The sequence below is a fragment of the Zingiber officinale genome, chromosome 10A (genome assembly GCF_018446385.1).
Source record: "Zingiber officinale cultivar Zhangliang chromosome 10A, Zo_v1.1, whole genome shotgun sequence".
NCBI lineage: Eukaryota > Viridiplantae > Streptophyta > Magnoliopsida > Zingiberales > Zingiberaceae > Zingiber > Zingiber officinale.
The window spans coordinates 99,305,086-99,319,030 of NC_056004.1; the positions used below are offsets into that span (position 1 = coordinate 99,305,086).

At 40.1% G+C, this 13,945-nt stretch overlaps 1 protein-coding gene across 1 annotated transcript in view; it reads left to right on the forward strand.

The window, feature by feature from the left end:
* Positions 1–1,428, forward strand: part of LOC122026842 (dynactin subunit 1-like) — a 37,328-nt gene extending 35,900 nt beyond the window's left edge. Inside the window, exon 7 of the mRNA XM_042585549.1 lies at positions 1,175–1,428. Within this exon, the coding sequence (XP_042441483.1) occupies positions 1,175–1,428 (254 nt within the window). The remainder of the gene's footprint in view (positions 1–1,174) is intronic.
* Positions 1,429–13,945: the final 12,517 nt, after the last annotated feature.

Below are 13,945 nucleotides of genomic sequence, written 5' to 3' on the forward strand. Positions count from 1 at the left end.
TTCAATGGAAAGAGAATGTTGGAGGCGCACGATACTGCGATGATATTTTGCACATGTTTAATCTATTATGTCTATCATAAATGCCACTTTATGGATTCCTGACACGTGTCACCTATTTCTTCTTTCTGATGTAATGTTTCACGTGCTTTCTCAGTAACGTCCTATCGCACTCTTCCCTTAGTAGATCAACGACTCCATTTGTAAGGGTTTTTCATATCCAACGGTTGCCATTATCACTAATATTCTTGAAAAAACCCTAAAACCCTTTATCTTCTTACCTTTCTCTTCTTCTCCCTCGGCTCTTTACCGGTGCTGTTGCTTGTCGTTCTTCAACCTCTGCCGACCCTTCTTCTTTCCTAGTTTCCTCTTTCCGTTCATCCTTTTTTAAGGCTTCAGTAAGTTGTCTCTTTTGTACTCTTGCATTGTTCTATGGCTGAAGAATCTTTTACCGCTTGGTATGCTTAAACACCTTTTGCCTTTCATAAGATTGATAGGACTTCAATTCACTTAGAATATGAGATTTCTAAAGAATATAACATTGCAATTCCTACTCCTGAAGTCCTGATCTCGCCCTCATCTTCCTCCCGAGGGTTATGTTACTTTCTTCAAAGATCAACTAATAGTTGGCCTACGTTTTCCCATTCCCCCTTTTCTTATAGAAATAAGCAGATACTTTAATATTCCCTTACAACAATTCACTCCTAATGTATTTCACTATCTATGTGGTTTATACATGCTGTTTCGTCTTTTCGACATTCCCCCAACTCCTCAAAATTTCTTCATGTTTTCATACCCTAAGAGGTCGGACCCTGGTGTCTTCTTGTTTCAATCCAGGCCCAATATAACCTTTTTTGAAGAAATGCCTTCTTCTATTAAGGGCAGGAAATTGTGTTTCTTTTTTGTGAAATTGCTTGCTCCCGTCCTTTGGTCTTCTTCCTGGCAACCCTCTCTTCCTACCCTTCTAGATGTAAAAGAACTACATCGACATTCTTCTTTTACTACTTAGAGAGATTATCAAGTTGTCGCCTATTTATCCATAATGGATACGCTATGACCTTCTCTATCTTTTTGGTTTGAGCCCTGTTAAGATAGAGCTTCGCGGCTCTCTTGGTAATTCATAATTTATCTACTATAATCCTTTTTTACTAATTAAAATACTTTTTGTTTTATGTAGTGGAGGCTCTGTTTGAGGCCGCTGTTAATGAGAAGCTATGTTTGGAAGAGGAGGCAATCCGCGCCAAGGAGAAGGAACTTTGTGCAGAATTGGGAGAGCCTTCTCCAATGGAAGTTCCTGTCTCCACAGGGGTTGCTTCCAGTTCCTATGCGGCAACTCCAAAGGGAACTTTCACCAGCCTTCCTCTGATCATCGAGCTCACTTCTCCAATGGGTTTGGAGAAATCCCCTGAAGAAGCTCCCACTAAGAAATGACGCAAACTGACTTTTTCCCCTTCCCCTAAGTAAAGAATTGTCTCCCTCTCTGCCGATACTCCTCTTATCGATGTTACCCCTCCTTCTTCTGATCTTCCCCTTTCTACTCTATATCCTACCCTTGCTTCCTCTTCTTCTATCAAACTGCCTACTTATAGTGATAGCTCTTCTTCTACTTTTGTTATGACGTTCTCTGAACCAATGGTCTTGTCCGCTTGAGGAGAAAAAGGTCAGGACTCTCCCTTTTTGATTTTTTGCCCCCTTCATGTTAGTTAGAGCCCTAGAGCCAATCATTTGATGATTGTTGTATGAAATCATTGTATCATATTTCTTATGTATATAAAGGTATTTGTTTATGGTTATTATATTTACTTGTATTGGTGCCAAATAACTAAGTATAATAGCATCCTTGAGTAGAAGGTTCTTACCTATATCAATCGATTGGTTGAATCGATAGTGAGATGATATAGGGAACACTATTCTTAATCATTCATAGTCAAGTATTAACATTCAGGGACAATGTTAATGCGACGAGACTAGCATATAGGTCAACTCGATGACTTGATCTCACAAGTCATGGATATAGAGATATCAAGATGACACATGGGTATGCATTGGAGAATGTATACTGAGTGACCCGCCATGAGAAAGTATCATGGATCGTTATATGAGTGTCATATACTTTCTCATGTGGCTATTAGTATGACTATTAGTTCTTGGATCTGAAGTCACCATGGTTCCCTACATAATGAGTTGTATACTTTGGCTTCGTTAAACGTCACCCGTAACTGGGTGGACTATAAAGGCGATTACTGGGTATGTAACAAATTATGCGGAGGGATGTGAGTGATGTGATGAGATCTATCCCTCCTATATAATGGGAGTGACATCGTTATTCTTGATAGAGTGAGACCACTAAGTGCATGGTCGTGCCCAAATGAGTCAATATGAGATGTTGAGCTCATTTGATTAGAGTGAGTCTACTTGGAGTTCAAGATTTAGATTGATCAGAGGATGACACCGTCTATGCCTCAGATTTGATCAACTTAGATGTCAAGGATAGAAGGACACTTGTCATATATTGTGAAGAGTCACAATTAGTAGTCACAAGGTGATGTTGGATCTCAACATTCTTATAACTTGCGTAGTAATGATGTGTTGCTAGATACCGCTCATTACTTATGCTTCTAAATGGGTTTAGGAGCATTGCCAATGTTACAAGAACCTATAGGGTCACACACAAAGGGTAATTAGATGGAGATTAGGTTCATTTGATGAACCAAGAGGATTAGGTTCATGTGATGAACCAAATTGGATTAAGAGTAATCCAAAGTAAACTAATTGAGTTGGACTCAATTTGGTTCATGTGTTAAATGAGTCTAATTTGGACTTAGACTCATTGAGCCAATTTAATTCAATGAATAGAGATTCATTAAATTAAAATTGACTTGAACCAATGGTTAGATTTGATCAACCATGGGAGAGAAGTGGCCAAGTTTGACTTGGCTTGAGAGGAAGATGAAAGGTCAAGTTTGACTTGACCATTGCCACCTCATTTGTGAGTTGGCATTAAGTGGACTAATGATGATGTGCCACATCATCAAGGCTAGTACATGTGTGTGCCACCACATGAGGGAGATCAAGAGTTGTGACTCTTGAAATCCCATGGAGGTTTATAAGCCTCAAAAAGGTGGTCGGCCACTGAATTCACAAGTGTGAGTTTCATTTGGTTTTGGTAACCTCCTTCTTCTTCCTCTCTACCTTTCTTCTCTCCCTCTCCTCCATCATTGCTGATCCTCTAAGGTTGCTAGCACATATTTAGAGGTTCTCTCCATCGATTTGTTCGTGTGGATACACATAGAGGGTTGTACACTTGACAACCTTGAGATCTGGCGAACCTTGGACGGGAAGGATTTGCGAAGGGCTTCGCATCAAGGGTAATCTCTTTTTCTTTGTAGATCTAGTGTAGATATAGGTTAGAGAAACTCGTACACATAGAAAATTTTGTTTTATAACTTCGCACGGATCCGGTGGCATGGGATTTGGGGTTTCAGCAATGCAAAAAGCGGTTTTTGTGGCCCGAAAATCCCAACAGTGATATCAGAGCCACGTGCGAAGCGTGTACGAGTTTCGTTTGTATTTTTATGAAAAATATAAATTTTGTAACTTTCTGTAAATTTATGATTTTTATGTATTTTATGGGTATTTTTCTCGTAGAAGCGAAGCAACAAGTGTTTGAACACTTGTAGGCTTCGACTACCGAGAAACACCTTCCGTATCGGCAAGATCTCGCCCAAAATAGTTTGGGACAGCGATTTAAGGCATTGTAGGATCGCTTAGGAACACTCACGAGGGTTATTTCGCAAGTAGGGGTGCTGCCCCTAACCCCGCAAGGAGCTTTGTTCCGCGATCGTGCCTGAAAATCGCTAATCGGGACCGCCGGGAAGTTGCGACTCATAAAATCACAAAAATATTAGAAAAATTACAGAAATTTATGGAAATCACATAATTTAGAATTATGTATCATTTTGTGTTGGTCATGGCCCAAAGAACTCAATTTGATTGGAAATATGTGGTGTAATTCATAATATGGCCTACGCGCCATTTTGTGTGTTTGTGCGTATTGTACTTGATTCGCGACCTGCGCGTCGTGCCCTTCTATTTATATTCCTGTTGTAAAATAGTTTTTAGACTCGAATGTAACTCGAGTTTCACCTTTTGTAATGTACAAAATGAGGCGGTGGAAGGTCCACTCGAGGAGTTACGAGGAGGGTGCGAGCAACACATGACAGTCAGAGGGAGGAGCTTGGAGAAGCTATTGACCCTAGGTTGACCAATCGATCTTCTCATTGGCTTGAGAAGATCGTAGTAGGGCCATGACTAATCACAAAATTTAATTAATTACTTGTGTGTGTGTATGTGATGCATGCTAGATTAGTAATTAATTAGTGCCTTATCGATTAGATTCGATCTAAATCACACACTTGATATAAATCGTCAATTAGATTAGATCTCAATCGTGTCAACTCGAAATGCCTACCATGCTGTGATACCCATCACTATCTCGATCACATGTTGTTGTTGAATCTGCCAAAGTAGAGCAATGCATATTATCTTGGTACGGTACGGAGGGACAATCTTGGTCCCGCCTATCAATGCATGGGTGAGTACAACTCAATTAGATTGAGTAACTAGTTAACTCAATTGGATCGAGTTTAACTATTGACATTTTCCAATGATTGGTAGATAGGTCAAAATCACATTTATATTAATTCTTGGGCGATTTAGCCAAATCTAACTCAAGTTTTAATATATATGCAGATCTTGATCCTATAAAAAAGAGTTGCATAGAGATGTAATTGGTAATTAGTTACCTACCGATCATACTAAGTCTTGGGCGATTTAGCCAAAGCTAACTCAGGGCGTAGTATGATGTGGATGTTGTCCCGCACGAATTATAGTTGGTTAGAATCTAGTTGGTGTTGTTTGACCACGTCCATGACTTGATTCTATAAAAGTTCTATAATTCAGTGGGAGTATCATTTAATTAAAGGCCTAATTAGATGATTAATTGGAATATGATATTTATTTTATGTATTTTTTTGTTGTAGATTACCATGTCGTCAAACACGAACTCCTTCTCCCTGCATTTTGTCCTCGATAAGGACAAGCTCAATGGAGCTAACTTCCTGGACTAGTACAGGAACCTGAGAATAGTTCTCACTCAGGAAAGAAAACTGTACGTCCTGGAGCAGCCCATTCCCGAGGTACCTCCTGCCACTGCCACGCGAGCTGATCGAGATGCTTACAAGAAGCATCAAGATGACGCATTAGATGTGTCATGTCTTATGCTCGTGACCATGAACTCTGAGCTTCAGAAGCAACATGAGTTGATGGACGCTTATGATATGATTGAACATCTTCGTCAACTATATCAAGGACAAGCGAGGCACGAGAGATTCGAGATCTCTAAGGCACTGTTTCAGTGCAAGATGCAAGATGGGACTCCCGTAGGCCCATATGTACTCAAAATGATTGGGTACATAGAAAACCTACAGAGGTTGGGATTCCCACTTGGCCAAGAGCTGGCCACTGACCTAATCTTGCAATCCTTGCCAGATAGCTATAGTCAATTCGTTCTAAATTATAACATGAACGACATTGACAAGCCACTGCCCGAGCTACTTAGCATGTTAAGAACTGCTGAGCTCAACCTTAAGAAGGTTAAGCCTAATTCCATTCTGATGGTACAAAAGCATAAGGACAAGGGCAAGCCCAAATGTAAGGGAAAGTCCCAAGCCAAGGGTAAAGGCAAGACACTGAAACCCAAAGGAGGGGTTGCCAAGGATGCTACTTGCATCCACTACGGTCAGACCGGGCACTGGAAGAGGAACTGCAAAGTGTACTTGGAACATCTTAAGAAGAAGAGAAGTGAGACTTCCACTTTAGGAATATATGTTATAGAAGTCAATCTATCTATTTCTTCATCATGGGTATTAGATACCGGGTGTGCTTCTCACATTTGTACTAATGTGCAGGCGCTGAGAAATAGCAGGGCATTGACGAAGGGCAAGGTGGACCTATGCATAAGCAATGGATCACGGGTTGCTGCTGTTGCTGTAGGAACTTATTCTCTATCTCTGCCCTCTGGACTTGTACTAGAATTAGATGATTGTTGTTATGTGCCTGCTCTGACTAAAAACATTATATCAATTTCTTGTTTAGACAAGAAAGGCTTTTCATTTATAATAAAAAATAAATGTTGTTCAGTTTATTTAAATGATATGTTCTATTGTAGTGCACCTCTGATGAACGAACTTTATATTCTAGACCTTGAGAACCCTATCTATAACATAAGTACCAAGAGGTTAAAGTCAAATGACATGAACCAAACCTATATCTGGCACTGTCGCTTAGGTCATATAAATGATAAACGCTTATCCCAGCTCCATAAAGATGGTTTGCTAGACTCATTTGATTTTGAATCATATGAGACATGCGAGTCATGCCTACTGGGCAAGATGACCAAGACTCCCTTTAGTGGATACAGCGAGAGAGCGACTGACTTGTTAGGACTTATACATAGTGATGTATGTGGCCCTTTCAATGTCGCAGCCAGGGGTGGTTATAGGTACTTCATTACATTTACTGATAACTTCAGTAGATATGGTTATGTGTATCTGATGACACATAAGTAAGAATCCTTTGAAAAGTTTAAAGTTTTCAAGAATGAAGTACAAACTCAGCTTGGCAAGAGTATTAAGATACTTCGATCAGATCGAGGTGGAGAATACCTTAGCCATGAGTTTCGTGACTATCTAGCTGAGTGTGGGATTCTATCCCAACTCACTTCTCTTGGAACAACACCGTGGAATGGTGTATCCGAAAGGAGGAATCGTACCCTATTAGATATGGTACGGTCTATGATGAGTCACACAGATCTTCCTACATCTCTTTGGGGCTATGCTCTAGACACAGCAGCCTTCATTCTCAACCGAGTTCCATCTAAGTCTGTAATAAAGACACCATATAGGATATGGACTGGGAGAGATGCCCAGGTGTCTTTTATGAGGATTTGAGGTTATGAGGCTTACGTTCGACGTCAAGTCTCGGATAAATTGGGACCCAAATCCGATAAGTGCTATTTTATCAGATATCCCAAGGAAACGAAGGGATATTACTTCTACATTCCCAGTCAACACAAGATAGTTATGGCTAAGACTAGGGTATTTCTAAAAAGGGATTTTGTTTTTAGAAAGACTAGTGGGAGTATGTTCGATCTTGAAGAAGTTCAAGATGTGGACCATAGCACTAAAGCCTCGATGGAAGTTGAACTAGAACCACAAAGTGTTGTGGATGATGTTGTTCCACAAGGAGTTGAGGAACCACAACCAGTTCAGTAGACCTACCTCTTCACAGATCAGATAGGGTACGTCGTCAGCCTGAGAGATACTCATTTCTCTTGTCTGACCATGATGATGTTGTGCTCATTGAGGATGAGCCTACCTCCTATCAGGAAGCTGTGATGAGACCATATTCCGAGAAATGGCTAGAGGCCATGAGATCCGAGATGGAATCCATGTACACTAACCAAGTATGGACTTTGGTTGATCCACCTGAAGGGGTCAAACCCATTGGGTGTAAGTGGGTCTTTAAGAGAAAGACTGACATGGATGGACTTATTTATAAGGGTCGCTTGGCAGCTAAAGGTTTCAAGCAAATTCATGGTATTGACTATGATGAAACTTTTTCTCCAATAGCGATGTTTAAGTCCATTTGGATCATGCTTGCTATTGCAGCGTACCACGATTATGAGATCTGGCAGATGGATGTTAAAACCACGTTTCTGAATGGAAACCTGCTCGAGGATGTGTACATGACACAATCTGAGGGTTTTATAGATCCACAACATACTGGCTGAGTATGCAAGCTGCATAGATCCATTTATGGACTAAAGCAAGCTTCTCGGAGCTGGAATATTAGATTCGATGATGCAATCAAACAGTTTGGTTTTATCAAGAATGAAGATGAACCTTGTGTCTACAAGAAGGTTGTAGGGAACACAGTTGTCTTCCTAGTATTGTATGTGGATGACATACTACTCATTGGGAAAGACATCCCTTTGCTGCAGTCTGTCAAGACTTGGCTGGGGACTTGTTTCTCAATGAAGGACTTAGGTGAAGCATCCCGTATTCTAGGCATACAGATCTATAGAGATAGATCTATGAGATTGCTTGGCCTAAGTCAGAGTACATACATTGACAAGGTATTACTTCGGTTTGCCATGCAGAACTCCAAGAAGGGATTTCTGCCGATGTCACATGGCATGAGTCTTTCGAAGACTCAAAGTCCTTCTAGAGAGGAGAGAGACCGCATGGATCGTATCCCTTATGCTTCAGCCATAGGATCTATCATGTACACCATGCTATGTACTCGTCCTGATGTCTCGTATGCCTTGAGCATGATGAGCAGATACTAGTTAGATCCAGGTGAAAGTCACTAGATAACGGTCAAGAATATTCTTAAGTACTTGAGAAGGACTAAAGAATATTTATTGATATATGGAGGCGATGATGAGCTAACTGTAAAGGGTTACAGTGATGCCAACTTCCAAACTGACCAGGATGATTATTGATCACAGTCAGGGTTCGTGTTTTGCATAAATGGTGGTGCTGTGAGCTAGAAGAGTTTGAAGAAGGACACAGTTGCTGATTCTACAACAGAGGCCGAGTATATTGCTGCATCAGAAGCAGCAAAGGAGGTAGTTTGGATCTGCAAGTTCATTACTGAGCTTAGGGTGGTTCATAGCATAGCTGATCCTGTAGAGCTCTATTGTGACAACAATGGAGCAATTGCACATGCTAAGGAACCTCGCTCACACTAGCAGACCAAACACATACTACGGTGCTTCCATCTCATTCGAGAGATTATCGATAGAGGAGATGTGAAGATTTGCAGAGTACCCACTGAGGCTAACATCGCAGATCCCTTGACCAAGGCTTTGGCACAGAGAAAGCATGATGGTCACACTAGGTCATTAGGCCTTAGAGCCTACACTGATTGGCACTAGTGCTAGTGGGAGATTGTTAGTTAGAGCCCTAGAGCCAATCATTTGATGATTGTTGTATGGACTCATTGTATCATATTTCTTATGTATATAAAGGCATTTGTTTATGGTTATTATACTTACTTGTATTGGTGCCAAATAACTAAGTATAATAGCGTCCTTGAGTAGAAGATTCTTACCTATATCAATCGATTGGTTGAATCGATAGTGAGATGATATAGGGAACACTACTCTTAATCATTCCTAGTCAAGTATTAACATTCAGGGACAATGTTAATGTGACGAGACTAGCATGTAGGTTAACTCGATGACTTGATCTCACAAGTCATGGATATAGAGATATCAAGTTGACACATGAGTATGCATTGGAGAATGTATACTGAATGACCTGCCATGAGAAAGTATCATGGATCATTATATGAGTGTCATATACTTTCTCATGTGGCTATTAGTATGACTATTAGTTCTTGGACCTGAAGTCACCATGGTTCCCTACATAATGAGTTGCATACTTTGGCTTCGTCAAACGTCACCCGTAAGCAGAAATTTAGTCTACCTTCCCCTAGACTTATACTTTTCCTTCTCCCCCTTTGATCACATAAAAACATGGGGTTCCGAAAAAAAAATCTAAGGGTTAAAATTTTTTTCTAACTTTCTTAACAAAAATTCTAAGTTAAATGAATTCTAAGTTAGAGAATTTGCAATAATTTTCAGCAAAAATTATTCTAAGTTAGAAATTTTTCTAAGGAAAAATTCTAAGTATAAAAAAAAATTCTAAGTAAAGCTTTAAGTAAGAAAAAAAATTACGACTTAAGAAATTTTGAAAAATCTTTTGACAATTTTTTTAAGTAAAGATTTTAAGCAGAAATTTCAGAAAAACTTTTAACTTTTATGTAAAAGTTTTACGGGAAAAAATTTTCTAAGTAAAAAAAAATTTACAAATTTTAAAAAATGTTTAAAAAACTTTTAAAAGTATTATTAAGTTTCCACCTTAATGCTTTTATCAAAAAGTTAATTAAATATTTTATTTCAATATTTTGGCTTCCAGGTCGTGGCGAGGCATTAGGCCTTCTTGGTTATTGGAGCAACAACCACTTCCTTAGATAAAACCTCATAAAGAAATTTTTATGTCTATTTTTCTTGCTGAAAGCTCTAAATCTGATTAATTCAAGTTTAAGTCAGACAGGACTTTGGAACCCAATATAGGTTCTAACCTACTGGATTGACTAAAAATTTCTTAAGGACATATTTCTTTAAAATATTTCTAATATGCCCCTTATGATATCGAAAATACCAATTTAAATTATCAAATCTTCTAAACTTTGTATTAGATGAGCATGCACAGTTTTTCAAGTTATCTACTTGAATTTTCAAATTTTCATTTTCTGATTTTAATTTATCATTTTCTAATTTTGATTTGTCTAAATCTTCTAGACGACAAGATTTAGCTAGTATTACTTGTTGGAACCCCAAGGTTATTTTGGTGTGATCAATAAGTTAAGTTAGATCCTGTGTTGTTTTAACCTTGTGTCTAAGTGTGCAGGAGCTTAGGAGCACAGGTACTCGAGTGGAAGACGCAGCTAGCGAGAAGGATGGCACGCGGTGCGTCCGAGGGACGAGGTGCTGCAGAAGAGTACCCCGGTGGACGAGAAGGAAGCGTGCGGTAGTTCCGAGGGACGAAAGCCGGAGCGGAAGATTGCTCGGGAGCAAGAGACGCAGCTAGCAAGAAGGTCGGCATGGGGTACGACCGAGGGACGAAGACTGCAGATGAGTACGCTAGTGGACGAGAAGGAAACACGTAGCGATTTCGAGGGACGAGAAGCCAGAGCGGAAGGCTGCTAGAGAAGACCAGAAGTTTGGTTCGGGTGAGACCTTTTTCGGATGGCAGAGATCACCCAAGCGAGCGGATCCGGAGTAGAATACCCGGACCGAGTCGAACCGGAACAAAGTAGTGGTCCCGGATGAAAAAGTCAACATAGGTTGACTTTACTGATCCGGGACGCCCAGAACAGTCCGGGGCGCCCGGAACCCCTCCGGGCGCCCAGACCTGGAATTTGACCAGATCAAGTCAAAACTCGATCTGAACGTTGGGGATAAAGTTTTATCCCCCTATGGCGCTCGGAACCCCTTCGGGGCGCCCCGACCAAGGCTATAAATATAGCCTTGGTCCAGAAGCTTGATAACAAACTCTTGTAATTCATTTCCAATGCTTGTGCGCTTTAGTTTAGAGTTAAGCTTCTGTTTTCTGCGCTTCATTGCTGTACGAGGATTCTCCGCCTGAAGGAGATTGATAGTGAGCTTTATCTTCCTTGGATTAACAACCACATCGGTTGTAACCAAGTAAATACTGGTGCCTCATCTTTTTAATGTTTGATTTACTTTCTGCTTATTATTTATGCAAGTGTTAGCTTAAAGAGTTCGAGGAAAGGTTGTTTGTTTTTATGTTTACAGGACTATCCAACAACCCCCTCCTAGCTAGCCGCAACGGTCCTACAAGTGGTATCAGAGCCGAGACGCCTCAGAAGGACTAACCGCTGTCTGAAGCAACAAAACGATGGCCGGAGCTAGCGACTACCCACCAGCATTCGAGGGGGTGTTCCCTTCATGGAAGAAACAAATGGAGATATATCTTAATTTTGATTTTGGTATTTCTTTAATATTAAAATTTGGCTATGAAGCACCAAAGACAACGAATGGAGAAGAACTCGATTTACGCCTCTGGAACAAGAAGCAACGTGATGAGTCAATGGAAAACGGTCGGGCAGAATTTCACATTCTAACTGTAATACCAAATGAAGATCTCAATAGAGTTGGCGAATATAAAAGCGCAAAAGAACTTTGGGAAAAAGTTCTTGAAGCTCTACGAAGAACCTTTGGAAGCCGACGACTCAATAGACACCGAGACCGAAGAATTTGCCGAGACAGCAATCATAGCGGAAGACTCACCTACAGATGAAGAAAGCTCATCCGAGATGAGCATCGAGAAAGGGGGAGAGTCGTCAGAAGAAAGTAATTCAACAGGGGGAGAACCAACGGCCGATGAGGTAAGTAAGGTATGGCCTCTACCCTCAGAACAACTGGTTAATTCAATAGAAAAGTTGCCTAAAGATTTTTACAATTTAAAAACTGAATTATCGAAAGAGTGTTTTGGTTTACCAATTATCTTGAAAGATTCTTACGAATTACAAAATATTTTGATAAAAGAATTTTGCAAGTTAGAAAATATTTTGACAAAAGAATTTTGCAAGTTAGAAATTTTTTCGAAAGACTTTTGTGAATTACAAAACATTTTTTCGAAAGATTCTTGCAAATTATAATTTATGACAAAATACTTCTATAAATTACAAAATATTCTTCTGAAAGAATTTTGCAAAGTAAAGACATTGCCGAAAGAATTTTTACAAATTATATTGTCAAAAAATTCTATTAAATTAGAATTTATACTATCAAAATATTTTTGCGAATTAGGAATTCTAAAAACAATAGAAAATGACATGTTACAATTTGTACAAATTTTTACATGTTCGAATTTCCTTGCTTCAAATTTAGGAAATTATGATAAATTAAAATAGAAATTTAAAACCTTCTGATAAAAGCATTAGAATAAATAAAAAAATAAATGCATAGAGTTGTTTTAATGTTATCAATTTTTCTTAAATTTTCTTGCATAAAGTTTTGGGCTTAGAAAGTTTTTTTTGGCGAAAACAAAGAAACTTCTCAGAAAGTTCTTAATGGCTTAGAAATTTTTCTTGACTTAGAAATATTTTCCAGAAAATCATTGAGATAGATTTTTATACATTTCTAAGTGTCAACCTTTAGACTTTTCTTGCAACCCCAATTTTTTATGTGATCAAAGGGGGAGAAGAAAAAGTATAAGTCTAGGGGGAGGTAGAAAAATTGAAAATTGGAAATTTTTGAAATTTATTGTTTCTATCTTGTTGCACGTTATTGAAAAATTGAAAATTGAAAATTGTTTAATTTTCATATCTATTTTTGACCATAGCTTAACTTGGGTTGATCACATCAAAAAGGGGGAGATTGTTGGAATCCCAAGGTTGTTTTGGTGTGATCAACAAGTTAATTTAGGTCCTGTGTTATTTTAACCTTGTGTCTAAGTGTGCAGGAGATTAGGAGCACATGTACTCGAGTGAAAGAAACAGCTAGCTAGAAGGACGACACGCGGTGCGTCCGAGGGATCAGGTGCTGCGGAATAGTATCCCGGTGGACGAGAAGGAAGAATGTGGTGGTTTCAAGGGACGAAAGCCGGAGCGGAAGATTGCTCGGGGAGCAAGAGACTCAACTAGCGAGAAGGTCGGCACAGGGTACGATCGAGGGACAAAGACTGCGGATGAGTACACTGGTGGACGAGAAGGAAACACGCAGCGATTCCGAGGGACGAGAAGCCGGAGCGGAAGGCTGCTCGAGAAGACTGGAAGTTGGGTTCGGGTGAGCCCTTTTCCGGATGGCAGAGATCACCCAAGCGAGCGGATCCGGAGTAGAAGACCCGGACCGAGCCGAACCGGAACAGAGCAGTGGTCTCGGATGAAAAAGTCAACACGAGTTGACTTTACTGGTCCGGGGCGCCCAGAACAGTCCGGGGCGCCCGGACCAGCTCGGGGCGCCTGGAACCCCTCCGGGCGCCCGGACCTGGAATTGACCAAATCGAGTCAAAACTTGATCTGAACGTTGGGGATAAAGTTTTAGCACCCCAGGGCGCCCGGAACCCCTTCGGGGTGCCCCGACCAAGGCTATAAATATAGCCTTGGTCCAGAAGCTTGATAACAAATTCCTGTAATTCATTTCCAACGCTTGTGCACTTTAGTTTAGAGTTAAACTTCTGTTTTCTGTGCTTCATTGCTGTACGAGGCTTCTCCGCCTGAAGGAGATTGATAGTGGACTTTATCTTCCTCGGATTAACAACCACATCGGTTGTAACCAAGTAAATACGGG